The sequence below is a fragment of the Rhododendron vialii genome, chromosome 7a (genome assembly GCF_030253575.1).
Source record: "Rhododendron vialii isolate Sample 1 chromosome 7a, ASM3025357v1".
NCBI lineage: Eukaryota > Viridiplantae > Streptophyta > Magnoliopsida > Ericales > Ericaceae > Rhododendron > Rhododendron vialii.
The window spans coordinates 18169487-18184470 of record NC_080563.1 but is presented as its reverse complement, the minus strand read 5'-3'; the positions used below and the strand labels follow the sequence as shown (position 1 = coordinate 18184470).

General features: G+C 44.2%; 1 protein-coding gene across 1 annotated transcript; it reads right to left on the bottom strand.

The window, feature by feature from the left end:
• Positions 1-598: 598 nt before the first annotated feature.
• LOC131332741 (uncharacterized) lies at positions 599-1136 on the bottom strand. The gene is made up of 2 exons (XM_058367038.1): positions 975-1136; positions 599-850 (listed from the first exon to the last, which is right to left on the bottom strand). The coding sequence occupies exons 1-2, from the start codon at positions 1134-1136 to the stop codon at positions 599-601; spliced, it is 414 nt and encodes a 137-aa protein (XP_058223021.1).
• Positions 1137-14984: the final 13848 nt, after the last annotated feature.

Sequence of the window (14984 nt, the reverse complement as noted above, 5' to 3'; positions counted from 1 at the left end):
TAGAAGTTGGACCTTTTCCCTTCGACTCCCCGAGAACTTCTCTCGATATTCTTCTAATACCGTTAGCTATGGTATTCCACATATTATCACTATCTCCTTCCATTCCCTACTGTACTTCTTGAGACATTCTTTCCTTGAATACCTCTAGTTTCTCCCCTCTTAGGCCCCACCATTTAGTCCGTGGGCATCTAGTTTCCTTTCTCCTTCTAATATTCCCCTTGAGACCAATATCTAACACCAAAAGTCTATGTTGTGCCACTAGACACTCTCCGGGAATAACCTTACAATCCTTACATGTCAAGTGGTCTGCACCTCTAGCAAGAAAGTAGTCAATTTGGCTTCTATTGGCTCCACTCTTAAAGGTAATTAAATGCTCTTCTCGCTTCCTATAGAGGGTATTCCCCACTATAAGGTCAAAAGCTACTGCAAAATCTAAAATCCTCCGACCACCTTCGTTAAGGTCACCAAAATCAAAGCCACCATGCACCTTCTCATACCTTTGCTTATGCACTCCCACATGGCCATTGAAATCGCCTCCTATAAATAGCTTCTCCCCAAAAGGTATATCTTGAACCACATCATCCATCTGCTCCTAGAATTACTCTTTAGTAAGATCATCCAAACCTACTTGGGGTGCGTAAGCACTAATAATATTAACTATGCTCCCTTCGATCACAAGCTTAACTAAAATAATCCGATTTCCTTTCCTCGTGACTGTAACTACCGAATCTTTCAGGTATTTATCTACTACTATACCTACTCCATTTCTATGTCCATTCTTACCCATATAGTAGAGCTTATAACTTGTGTTCTCTATTTCCCTAGCTTTCTCCCCTACCCACTTAATTTCCTGAAGACAAGCTATACTAATCTTCCTCCTAAGCATGGTGTCAACTAGCTCCCTAGTCTTACCCGTTAATGTCTATATTCTAAGTTGCTAAACAAATCCTATAATCCTGGGCTAGCTTCTTTACCTGTGCTCGTCCAGGTACACACAAGAACCCTTGCTCACTTCTCACCACACCTGGGCGCAGGTGTGGCGCCCCTTGCTCATTTTTCGAAGCACTCGAAGGCAGGCACAACGCGTCGCTTAAAGGAAACGCCCTAGCATATTTTGTTATCATATTTGGATTCATGTCATAGAGATCTGACGGGTTTTTTTACATGCTGGTTGTCAGCTACCTAATGCACAACCCACCTCCTTTATCCGGGCTTGGGACCGACTGGGGAATAAAGATAAGGCTCTAAGCACAAACCAGGCGGAATATAATTAAGGTATAAAATAAAATGTACAATGATCATTATATGTTTTATTGTAATATTATAAATAAATCTAAAGTCTATTTTCTCACACATAAAGTCTTTAGATATAATTTGAATCATAAAGTTATCAAATTATCTTGAGGTGCACAAAATTTCTACTGAACAATCCAAATTAATAAAATTTCAAATGAACTGAATTGTTGGATGAAAATTATAAGTAACCCCAAAAGGCATTGGCCAATCCAAATCTCTTATGTGTTTAATTTTTTGCTCCTATCAATTATTATATTATTGTCTCATTGAATTGTATCGTGTTTGAGCTATTGTTGATTGTATCAAGTCGTACTTGCTAATCGGACATAGATTCACTAGGCGGTTTCGAGTAGTGAACACATAGACGTGGATAAGTGACCGATAAAAATGGTAAAGTTGATTGAGGATGTTGGGTGCCGATAAAGGACCCTGGTACGGTAAAGTACCTTTAGTTGAGTTGGGAAATGGTAAAAGACCCCGAGTACGGTAAAATACTCAGAGTGTGTGGAGGACGGTAATGGACTCCGGGTATAGGATTTAGGATACAGTAAAGGATCTTAAATGCGGTACAGTACCCATTGTGTGTATGGAGGACGGTAAAGGACTCCGGGTACAGGATTTGGAATACGGTAAAGGATTCTAAATACAGTACAATACCCAGTGTGTGTGTGTGAAGGACGGTAAAGGACTTCGGGTACAGTATTTTGGGAAATGGTAAAGGATCCCGGAATACGGTATAGTACCTAGTGTGTAGATTAAGGGTATGATAAAGTACTCTATGTGTAGAGTTGGGAGACAGTAAAAGATCCGGACAATGAGATAGTGCGACCCCTAATGCTGAGTTGTCATGGTGAGCTGTTCCTTTATTATGGTTGTAGGCGAATCCTGACTGAGTACATAATTTAGTAGCATTTGCTTAGAACCCTGGTGCAGGACAAATAAAGGGAGAGTTATTCCATGGGACGGTCAAAGTTGGTGGATGTGTGAGGAAAGGATCTCGTGGAGAGAATCCTTTGATTTCATGTAAGTTGATGGATAGTAAAGAAAAAGACAATGTGCTGTTATCCTGTATCTCATGTGAATTGTTATATTGTTAATCTGCTAATTGTAAGGTAAGGGGTTAGGAAGGTTGAGGTTGTCTACTAAGTTTCAAAACTCATTAAGTGCCGTTGGGCTGGCATTTCATGCCAGATAATCAAGAGACGGAAGAGCAGAATCTGTTGCAAGACAATCTGTGTTAGGGTGAGGACCTCCCAGCAAAGGAAGGGGAGTTTGTTGAGCCTTGGAGGCCATACCCTTAGAAGCTCTGTTAATTTGATAAATTTTTATTTAAATTTTCATAAGTGTTATCACATTTGTCAAACTCTATTTCATTTTGTTGATTTGTAAGACAATTAAGTAGGTTTGAATTTAGTATTTGAGGTTTCCGCTGTTAAACTCTGTTTCATCAAATTTCATTTATTATATATCAATTTTATGAATTATTAAATCAATTGAAAAGGATTTAATTAATGTGTCCAAAAATCGGGGCATTACAAATAGGACCTCGTGTCCAGCCAATCTAATCTGAGACTTTTCCGATTGATCACTAGTGTAGTTTTCTCTAAAGATGGACTTAATAAAGTGAGCCAAATTTGAAAAGGCATTTTTCGATTTTGAGCTTCTTCTCTTCTTAATCAATTTTTAACATTTATCATTTGTATCGATGTGGGATAGCCTCGTTGGAGTGTTTTGGCAATCCAGCACGGTTTACCGGAGCCCGAGGACCCCGAATGCCCGACAACCTTCAACGATGATAAGTTATTCTACCGTTCGATTGTTGCTCTACGGTTACACGGGCAGTGGGAGGTATATCTTGGCTATAGTTCGAGGAATATGTTACAAGCCAAAATCGGCCTTTGCATATACAAAGCATTAGAACTTTCCAAACTAAGACAGGTACCCGCAGGGTAAGATCTATTTGCATCTAACCCCATATACTGTCTACGTGTTACTGCTTTCCCTATCGCATGCACTGTACATACATATCGTTTTGTGTAGAAGCATGTTTAGGGTGGCTCCTAGGTTTTCAATCTTTCGAGTCTGTTTTCAAAACTTATTAGGACACTGTCATGGCCCGATGAGGAGTCGTGCATCTCGATGTTGCATGTTTTCAAAATTGCGAATCCTTAAGAATAGTGGAACTTTAGCAAATCAAAAGCTTTCTACACCCTTGCCTATACACCTGATAGGAGTTTTAAATAGAAAAGGGGGAACAATGAAGAAAGTGTTATGATGCTCTCACCGGTTAGGTAACAAGTGCCTCGTCACTTACACCATTTGGCTAACAGCGCTGTCCCACTCACGCCATTCTGGTTATTGTATCATAATGCTCATGTCCGAGTTGTTCCAACTCCAAAGTTGAAATTCCTAACAGCGGAATAGTCAAAGGTTTAGGTTTCTTTTTGCTATCCTTTAGAATCATTTGTTGCAAACAAAGATACATTATCGAAAAGAATTCTGAGGATCATGGCAGTGTCTGAACATCTTGAGACAAACTCGTCTTCTAGTTCTAGAGTCTAGGGCAACACTGACGACGTTGGTTGCATTTGTACTTTAGTCTTTTATTTTAGGTTAAAGTTGCTGCAGGACCCCTATTGAGCCTTCTTTTACTTTGTTGTAAGCAAAGTTCTAAATCGATGCACAGCCAAGGAAAGTATCAAAGAAGAAAGGCAAACCCACTTGGGAACGTCTGCGCCAGAATCTGGTTCAAAGGCTTGTCAGACTACAATCTCAATCAGTCACAATGGAAAACTCTCCACGTTCTCTGTTAGCTGCTCTATAGTCAGGCTCGCCCTCGATCTTCGAAGAAGTGGAATACCCGAAGTCACCCACTCCTTCTTCTACATCAAGTACCTCTGGAACATCAATCATGGCAGACCAGCCACAACTGCTTACACTGGAAACCATGCTCATGAACATTCAAAATAGCATCACCGTTATGCAGCAGAAGGCCGCTCAGACGGATGCCAATATCACCCACTTGAATGACCTCTTTAACACTCGCTTTCCTCCAGCTGTCCAAGAGGAAGGCGAGGCCGAAGAGGATGTTCATGAACAACCTGTCATGGTCGAAGATCCAGACCACCCAGGGCGTCTTGTAGCCCTGCTCAACCCTAGAAGAGCACAGGTCCCTCCTCCAATTTCGAATCTTGCTGTTATCAAGCCTGTTCAAGACCCTGATGTAACTGCTCTCGTTGCCAAGATGGCTAGGCTAGAAGAATCTATTTCAAAATTCGAGAAGATCAGTGCTAGGGGAATCAACTGGGACCGCTTCTGCCTATATATAATGCCAGACTTCCAGACAAGTTCAAAATGCCAGACCTTGCTAAGTTCGATGGAAATGGTGATCCCCAAGACTCATCTTTATAGCTACCATGGTGCCATGAAGCTGTTAGCTGTTGAACCAGAGGCCATGTCTCAACTGTTCCCCCAAACTCTCTCCGGGCCTGCTTTCCATTAGTTTTTGTCCCTCGACATTGCCAAGCGAAGGACTTGGGAGGACATCGGAGCTACGTTTATTTCGCAGTACAACTACAATTCTTAGCTGAAAATGACAACTCGGGAGCTCACGTCCACTAAAATGGAGGCTAAGGAGTCCTTTGCGGACTTCGTCAAAAGGTGGAGGTCTAATGACTGAGTGCCCTAGCGAGAGAGATTAGCTCTACAACATCTCCCGCAATCTCTAGTGCGATTATGCCAGGCATCTGGTCCTTGTTCAGGCATCTGCCAACTTTGAAACCTTCTTCAAATCTGGCCTGGCCATCAAGGATGCGCTGCAAAGTGGAATCTTGTCGAAAGGGGAATCTTCTAACACTCCAAAATCAAAGCCTCGGGCATACTCTGGGAATACCAATGCGCTGTTTAGGGCAGGGACTTACTCCAACACAGGGACCAGCGGCACTAATGCCTCTTCTTCCAATAATACCAATGCGCTGTTTGGGAAAAGGGAATCTTCTAACACTCCAAAATCAAAGCCTCGGGCATACTCTGGGAATACCAATGCGTTGTTTGGGGCAGGGACTTACTCCAACACAGCGACCAGCGGCACTAATGCCTCTTCTTCCAATACTACCAACGACATTGCCGATGTTAATCAGGTGCAGACACCACAGAATAACCGGCCTCGCAATCAAGCCCACAGCTTTTTCGTCATTGAAGCGCCTCTATCTTCAATTTTGGAGAAATTAATCAAGTCTGGGCATTTTAAACCCTTTGATCCAACTCCCCTACCTAAAAACCCATCACCCAATTTCAAGCCTAACCTGTACTGTGCCTACCATCAAGGGGCTGGTCATCTCACTGACTCTTGCTTTCGCCTCCGTCACACGATCCAAGATCTCATTGATGATGGCACGCTTGGAACACCCCCAAAGCCGAATGTCATCTCCAATTCCATGCCAAAGCACAACGCCGCCCCGCATATTAACCAGATATCCCTCAGCTCCACTCATTTATCCTCCAGCCCCACTATATTCGACCCTACTGACCATATAACTTCAACAGATCAACCCAGGCCAGTCGTGTCCATACCCCCTGAGCCCGAAGCTGAAGTTTTACACATTCATCTCGAGGAAGGACAGTCATCCAATTCCAATGCACCCTCCACACGCCTACAGAATGGCGCATTTGCGCTCGGCGCATCTATCAGCGACCTTTTCCATCGGTCTATTCCTGCTATGCAGCTTAATTCTGCCTCTTCTCTTGATAGCCCATACTTCAATGTGACGGATCCAAACTCCTCTCCAACTCTGATGAGTCACTTCAGATCTGTAATGCCTCTTTTACCAGAGCCACAGATTGACATGCAAGCTGTAGGTTGGGCCATAACTGATAATGATGACTATGCCACTCCCATAATCAACGCATGGACTGAACTTGAACTGGACGGGTTCCCGCAGGACCCTGAGTATGTCCCTTTTGACCACGCCTGGTATGACGCATGGATGGCCAGTTATGATGCAGCGATGCTCAATCCCTTGGATGGCATCTCTTTGTACACTCTCTTTCAACAACCGAAACTTGTGATTCCTGAGGAGGAATACTATTGGGATCTTGAGCCCACTTGGCAATTTCCATTGGGCTTTGACCTTAACCCTCTCCAAGTTTATGCTTTACCCGGTCACGAGATTCTGTTTCTAAAAGATGATCTTGTTCAAAAGGAGCCTCGCATCTTAGGGGAATGTTTCTTTCCTTCCACCATCGATAGGCTTGTCAACTCGGTGTCTGATGTCGAGTGTGACCTTGTTTTCTACATTATCGATGAAGGACTTCCACACCCTGTGGTCCCGTTTTCAGCTGAAGAAGACTGCAGCATCATGGTTACGGACCTTGTCCCGCCAGCCGACCTTTGGGATGTTGATGATGAGTCAATGTCCAAGTTGGATCAGAAGTCTGGACTGTCAATCGTTCTTTCGCCGATGGTGGACTTTAGGATGTCCCTTTTATTGCCAACCCGGAGCCTGCTGCAAAAATTGCAGCAATTAAGGATCTGGACTTTTGGGAATCATTGTTGATGAAAGACTTAGTTGAGGATCTAGGTTTGGACATGGAAGTGCCTGCGACTTCACCAGCCTTTGACAAAGGAAAGTGCAAACTAGGAGAGGTCCCTGCTGATCTCTGGGATGTTAACCAAGATCCTCAGCTTGTGCCTTCTTTGGGGAACGTTCTCAACGTTACGAGGAGTGGACAGATTTTTCAACCTGCTAATCTGCAAGCTAGAAATTCGTCCAACCCTTCTAACCAAAGGAACGAACCCTCTGCTTTCCCAAGGTCTGCATCGCTTATGGTACCTGCTGGCTCCCCGAATGCAGACATCATTCAAAGGCAACTTGAGCGGATTCCCGCTGCCATATCAATATGGGGACTAATCTATTCTTCCCGTGAGCATCATCAAAAGCTTTGCCACACTCTCTCCTGTCTCGAGGTTTAAGCTGATGTCACTCCTGAGACGATGATATCTCTTATTCTCCCGCCTACCTCCAAGCACACCGTTGTCTTTACTGACAAAGACCTACCCATTGAAGGAGTAGACCACAACAGCCCATTGGACATCACCGTCAAATGCCGAGGACTCTGGGTTCCGACCGTCCTCATTGATAATTGTTTAGCAATCAAAGTATGCCCTATGAGGGTGGCTTATCGTCTGGAATTAGCTAAAAAGGACTTCACACCTTCCAATTTGGCCATTAAGGCATATGATAGCACTCGTTGTGTGGTCGAGGGCACGCTGATACTCAAGCTTGATGCTGAGGGATTCGACATGGATATTGAGTTCCATGTGGTTGACATTCCCGCCACTTTCAATCTTCTTTTGGGCAGGCCGTGGCATCATAGATCTGACATCATGGCCATGATGTCTACTCTTCACCAAAAGGTCATGTTGGGACTTCCTACCGGCACTTTAACTATCTACGGGGACTCTAGCATTCGCCCGCTCAAGGAAGACGGTACTCATGTTCTAGGGATCACGCATGGCGAAGAAGATATCGATCTCGGGGGATTCTCTTTTGACACCTCCGGCTCAGTTTTGGCCATCAACGTGGACGGGGACTTCATCATAAGCTCTGTTGCTTTGGACATTATGAGAAGGATGTCCTATCTACTTGGCCTGGGTTTAGGGATTCACCAACAAGGGATCCTGGAATTCCCTACCTTTCCTTCTTGTGAGGGCCGCTTTGGTTTGGGGTACATCGCCTCTGCCAAGGATGCCAAAAGAAGGAAATGTACAGGAAAACCCCAATCCCTCTATGGTGATCCTGACAGCTACTTTATGCGCGAAGTGGGGAACGATGCTTACACCGGACAGGCCAAGCCTTTTATCGATTCTGAGATTGGGGAACTGCTACTGAGTTTTGAGGTTTTCGCTGACGACACCTGGTCCGATAGTGATGAAAAGCCAGCAAGAATAGAATTCAGGAGGAAGCTTAGCCAGTCAAAGCTGAAGACTGACTGGCTAGGATCTTTCGATCAAGGAAGCTTGGAGCAGCTGTTCTATGAATTCTCCGAAGTGGGTTTGGCCGAAGAAGCTGAAGAGGCCGAAGTGTTCATGCTCGGGCCCAACGCCCTCGTGGATCCTACCTCTCTTATCGTGGAAGCTAAGGGTATCATTAAAAATTGCATTTTCAAACCACACCTTACTTGCATTGATGACACTTCTGAGTCTGACACAGAGTCTGTTGAGTCTTCCGAGTCTGAGTCTAGCTTTGAGTCGGAGTTTGTGCCTCTTGGCCCTCCACGTCATAGCTTTTATTTCAAGTTTGATTCTCTTGGACTTGATGATCCTGAAGGGTCTTATGAAATGAAAGAATCATCTTCTGACTACTTTAATGATCTTTATATAAACTGTGTCGACCCCGACGATGAAGGGATTGAGTTTGATGGAGACATTCCCAAGGAAATTCGTGCCCTCATCGAAAGGGAAGACGAAAGGCATGCTCAACCATTAAAAGAAGAAGTGGTTTCTATAAACTTGAAAGATGAGAGCGATCCCCGATTGGTTCAAGTGGGCTCTACGTTAACCCCAGAGGAGCATCATGATTTTAAAGGACTACTCACCGAGTTCAGTGACGTTTTCGCATGGTCTCATCAAGACATGCCTGGTATTGATCTTGAGATAGTAGAACATCGGATCCCTTTGCTGCCTGATGCTATGCCAGTAAAGCAGAAGCTCAACGGATGAGGCCGGATTGGGTACAAAAGATCAAAGACGAGGTTACCAAGCATATTGATGCTGGTTTTCTCATGGTTTTTCAGTATCCCATCTGGGTGGCCAATATTGTTCCTGTTCCCAAAAAGAACGGACAAATTCGAGTCTGTGTCAATTTTCGGGACTTGAACAAAGCAAGCCCCAAAGATGATTTTCCCTTGCCACACATCGATGTGCTTGTGTATAATACTACGGGGCATGCCTTGCTCTCGTTCATGGACAGCTTTTTAGGCTATAATCAGATTCTCATGGCACCTGAAGACCGTGAGAAGACAACTTTCATCACTGAGTGGGGGACTTACTGCTATTTAGTCATGCCGTTTGGTTTGAAGAACGCTGGTCCTACCTACCAGTGAGCTGTTATGACCATCTTACATGACATGATGCATAAAGAAGTAAAGGTGTTCAAAACTACTTACAAAGCCCACTGGTCTTAATGCCGCCAGTGCCTGGGAGACCCTTTGTTTTGTACTTATTTGTAAACCCTTCGTCCATGGGATGCTTACTAACTCAAGAGGGGGACAAAGGAGTCGAGAAGGCCATTTATTATTTGAGTAAAAAAATGGTTGGATGTGAAGAACGCTACATCGTTCTATAAATGGCGTGTTGGGCTCTTGTTTGGGCTTTTAAGAAGTTGAGACACTACATGCTGGCTTACCCAATGAAGTTGATTTCTCGAATGGATCCTCTCAAGTATTTATTTGAGAAGCCAGCACTTACTGGTAAGTTAGCACGTTGGTTGCTCTTATTGGCGGAATTCGATCTCGAGTATGTCATAAGGAAATCCATTAAAGGGCGTGCGGTTGCAGAATTCTTAGCAGACCACCCTGTGGATGGGCTAGAGGACTCGAATTTTGTGCTCCCAAATGAGGAAGTGCTAACAGTTGTCGAAGACGTGCGAACTCTATACTTTGATGGGGCTACCAACCAGAAAGGATTTGGGATTGGGATGTTGCTAATCACGCCTGATGGTTCTCATATTCCGCTTGCGTTCAAGCTCAATTTCGATGTCACGAATAACCAAGCTGAGTATGAGGCCTGTATCGTGGGTATGGAGGCTACGCTTACACTTGGTGTTAAAAAACTCAAGGTCGTTAGGGACTCTAACGTTGTCATATCTCAAGCCAACGGTGTCATATCTCAAGCCAACGGAGACTGGAAGGTCCGAGAGGAGAAGCTAAAACCTTATCATCAAGACTTAGAGGAGTTGATCCCTCATTTTAACAAAGTGACTTTCACTCATATCCCTCAGTTGAAGAATCAGTTCGCTAATCCAGTTTCAACTTTGGCCTCTATGGTTGAACTTCTTTTGGGGGTCAAACTCCACCCTATTTTGATCAAACAGCGGGACTACCCTGCTTATCAATGTGTCAACGCCATTGATGATGTCGATGATGGCCTACCCTGGGACCATGATATATGGAACTTTATTGAGAGTGGCTGTAGGGGGATGAAAACAATTGGTACTTCGAATCAACTGGATCGCAACGGCTAATTCGTGCCTCTTCACCGGAACCCTAACTCGTCATCTGAACCCTAATCTGCAAAATAGACAGAGGGTGAGCGCACCTCTGCCTCTCGTGGCAAAGGCCCTCCGATGCCTTTGTTAGTATCACGTACTAGCAATTAAACCCTAATTATCAGTAGGAAAGCAAGAATGCAAAGTATTACGTACCCTTTACCTCTAGGTTTACCTCTTATTTATAGATTTATGGATGCTTGCTGTCCAAGCATCCTTGTTGCCATAGGATTCCTAACTCGTATAGGAAACCCAGGATATCAAGGAGTCTCGTTTCCTCTATCAGTTTATGGAAAAGAGTCCTTTTAGGATTCTTTTCCATTAAGAGCCGAACATCCCATACTTGTTGGGTATCTTTCTCAGATCCTATATTCTTGGGATCTTTATCCCTTTATGGGACATGACTACTCTGGAATCTTCCAGAGTATTCCCTCTGCTCCTACTCTCGATTGGAGCTCCTTCTTTGTTCGGCTGTCTCATGGCCGAACAGACTACCTGGACCAAGGACTTCACATGTAACTTGGTCCAAATGTAATCAGAATGTCTCTTATCTGTCGAACAGATAGTTTACACCAGTGACTTGTCATGTCATTGGCCTTTATTCAGCCGAATAGATTGCATGGACCAAGGACTTCACATGTCATTGTTCCATATCGCTGTTCTTCATACTGCCCGGCGATAAGTCCAGTCGTATTTACCACGTGTTCCCAAACATCACGTGTTCGGTAACTAAATGTATCTGCTCAGGAATACCTCCCTGCAATTGCTCCCCAGCTTCATGTATTTACCAGTGTTCGAGGGCAATATATGATGCTTAGAAACAGAATTCTATCTAGACCAAACTCTTTTGATCCCATGCAGTCATAATTTCAATATCTCATTGATGCCTTTTGGTGCCTCTGTCATTATACCATCTCGAGGTAATGACTCCACGTGACGCATATCGTACGCTTTTACATTAAATGTGAACTAACGTTTTATCTTAACGACGTCAATACGACGTTAGCTTGATCCCTTTATCCCGTTACTTAAAAGGTAACGGTGTGAGACGAGACGTTTCGTCTCCGTCTCTGGCATCTAAACCCCAGAAAGGGCTCATTTTAGATTTCCCCACCCAAAACTCCAAAACTCCTTCTCTCTCTAAGCTTTTTGCCATTGCCGTCGTCTACAAACTCGATTGCATTCCAGGGAATCGTCACCATATTCTTGTAAGATCCTCGTTCTTACTTCATTTCTTCTGTTTAGGTTCTTATCTTGGATCTCTATTCTCGATTTCGTGAGTCGTTTTCTAGGGTTTCAGTTGCACCCTTTTTCAGTCTTTCTTCTTTCCTGAGTGTACCCATGGCTGACGATGGTGAGAATCCCTTGAGACCCAGTAAATTTAGGAAATTATGTGAAACCCCTACTGCCATGGCGGCATTTAGGAGGGAATATAACGTTCCAGAGAACGTTGGTCTCGAACTCGCCCCCCTGGGCGCAGATAGAGACGGAGGTTCCTGGGATCGAATGTGTATCCCCATTGTTGCTATCGTCGAAGGCGGAGTTCGATTTCCCCTTCACCCATTACTTCGCCAGATCCTAAACTGGTATCGTCTTACCCCCATGCAAATATCAACAAACGTCTTTAGGTTGATAATGGGTGTAGTAGCTTTGAATAGGATTCTGGGGACCCAGTTAGGAATTTGGGATATTCAGTGGTGGTACAGCATTGTACTAAACCCTGAATACAACACCTATTACTTCAAAGTTAGAAGGGCCGAAAGCGTCTCGTGCTAAACCTGCCAGACTCTGCTCGGGATCATGAAATCGATTTCCTTTACGTCACTGGAGCCTTTGAGCCACTAGGAGAGGATGGTCAGGTGGTGGGTCTCCACTGCCCCCATATATGGGGATACCCACGTATGCTTCTTATTTTTCATCTTTGCTATTTGTTTGTTTGCTGCTTTCTCATAGCTTTCTATTGTGTCTAATTTTTGATTTAATAACTCCGATTGTGCAGCTGAAAACGTCAACAAACGTCCAAGACGAGAGCCTAGTTACGTCCGAACAGAGGACATCAACAAAATCCTTAAATATAAAGGCGAACCTGGTACCCGAACAGCTGGTCGGGGTCGAGACGCTGATATACTGCTGGGATACGATCCTTCGTACAGAGGGGTCATTGACAGAAGACTCGCCCACCCCAGCACTAGTGCCACGTCTACATCCACTGCTCCCCAACCACACAGTTCAAGGCTTCAAGCTGGTGTCACTCTTGCCGGTCAGTCAGGCGATATTGTTATTCCTGACGGTATACCTCAAACACGCGTGGTACTCAGGAGATCAAGCCGCAGGCAACTCATTGCCGAACAACAACCCGTTCCTCACCAAATTACCAGTCAGTCGTCCTCATCCGGTTATTCTCGATCACCCCCAACCTCAGGTACAATGACGCACCAACCTATTAACCTCAGTTCTTTACTCACTGTCTCTTCTCGGGGACGTGGGACTGGGCGGGTGGCCTCAACTGGGGCCCCTCCCCCACGATCTCGTCGTAATAGATGGGGGTCCGCACGGTCATCATCTTCTCCTCGAGAAGTGGACGCCACTACAGAGGCTGCTGGCCTTCATAGAGACAAACGCCCAAGGGTAGATGATCATGATGGTACTGCTTCTCAAGCAGATACTGAAACTCAGCATCCTAATTCACCAACTGCTCAAATCCTTCCCCAGACATGGACTCCTCCTCTTATTAGAGGAGACCGTCCTGTACATGTCGGAGATAGTGCCAGTTCATCTGAGACTGCTCTAGCCTTGGCTCAAGGGTTAATGCTCCCTGTTGATTTGCAAAAAGAGTCCTTGTCGTCTCCTGATCGGCTGGTGTCTACTGGTCTCGTTAATGGAATTAAGGTAATGTGACTCAATCTTTTCATATAAGTCTTTATGTATATTTCGTATACCACATATCATATACTGCTACACTTGTCACTTACCACTCGCTGTTTTTGCCAGTTCATTCAAAAAATGGTAACCCTGGGGCAAAAGTACCAAGAAGCTGAGGCCGAACAAATCAGATTGCTAAATGACAACACTCGACTTCTTCGGACAGTTGCTCGTCTTGAAAGAGAAAGAGACAAAGCCAAGGCGGATTTTAACGGTGTTAAGGGCAACCTGCAAATTGCCGAAGAGAGCCTAAACCAGGCTTTATCTGAAATTGACAGCACCAAGAAAGCTTCATATGAAGACGGCTACCAGAAGGGCTACGATGCCACAACTGCTAGTTACGTGGAACAGATGCCAGCTATACAGGACCAGGTCTGGATTGCCAGTTGGGAAACCTGTCTAACAAAACTAGGGGTTGCTGAGGATTCACCCTTCTGGGTTGACAACGAGCTGCCTAGCACCCGTGTTCAGAACATCGAAGACATTCCAGAGCCAGCAGGACATCCAGAGGAAGACTTTGAACAGCAAATTGAAGAATTTGCCAATGCTGAGGAAGATATCCCCATGGATGTGGACCCTACTGAAGCTCCTGCTCGGGATGTACCCATTGAGCCCATTAACTTGGAAGAGAATGTAGTCGAAGATGGTGCTGATACTGACATCAACACTAACACTCCTGAGGTCCAGAATGTGGACTAAGCTGGTAAGTATATAAACTGTTGCTGGTCCTGCGTGACCATAAGCATATTTTTGGCCCTGCGAGGCATCAGTATAATCAAATACTTTGTTTAACACAGGTATTCGGCCCTTCGTGGCATAACTTTATGTTTTGCTCAGCTTCCATGTTTGCTGCATCTGTTCGTATGCAATTTTCAATCTAAGTATTTCGTACTGTTTAAGCATCATTTGTTTGCATAAGTATTTCGTACTTTTAGCAAATCTTTCACACATGATTTCCTGTTCTGAATGTTAAGTTTCACGTACTTAAAAGCGTTCCACCTTGAATGGTTCTTTAAGTTTAAGGCATATAAGTGTGCTCATACTTGTGTTTAAGTGTCACGTACTTAACTGTTTGAAAATCACACAAGTGTTTCATACTTGTGTTTAAGTGTCACGTACTTAATGTATTTAAGTTTCTCGTACTTGAACAAATGTGGCTAACATATACTCGTTATGTTTTCAAGCCATGCCAATAAACGTTTACAAGAGTCTCGTACTTGCATTCGTTGAGTTTCACGTACTCACACCACAACTTCTAAGTATTACGTACTTAGAACTACTTGTGTATTGGATGTATTCATACAAAAATGCCTAAGTATCACGTACTTAAAGTTTTGAAAATCTTACAAGTGTTTCATACCTGTGTTTCATTACAAGTGTTTCATACTTGTGTTTCAGTTTCACGTACTGAACTGTATACCCTGCTCCCCAATACGAATGAGGGAAACTAATCTCGTAGTTCGTATTTAAGACAAATACCAATATTCTAGATTAGAACAT

What these genes read in the sequence shown, in the direction of transcription:
- LOC131332741 (XM_058367038.1), bottom strand. Translation starts at nt 1,136, where the DNA reads ATGAATCCAAATATGATAACAAAATATGCTAGGGCGTTTCCTTTAAGC. An exon ending in GTGTACCTGGACGAGCACAG is followed by an intron (nt 851 to 974) that starts GTAAAGAAGCTA and finishes GCTTGTCTTCAG; the next exon opens with GAAATTAAGTGGGTAGGGGA.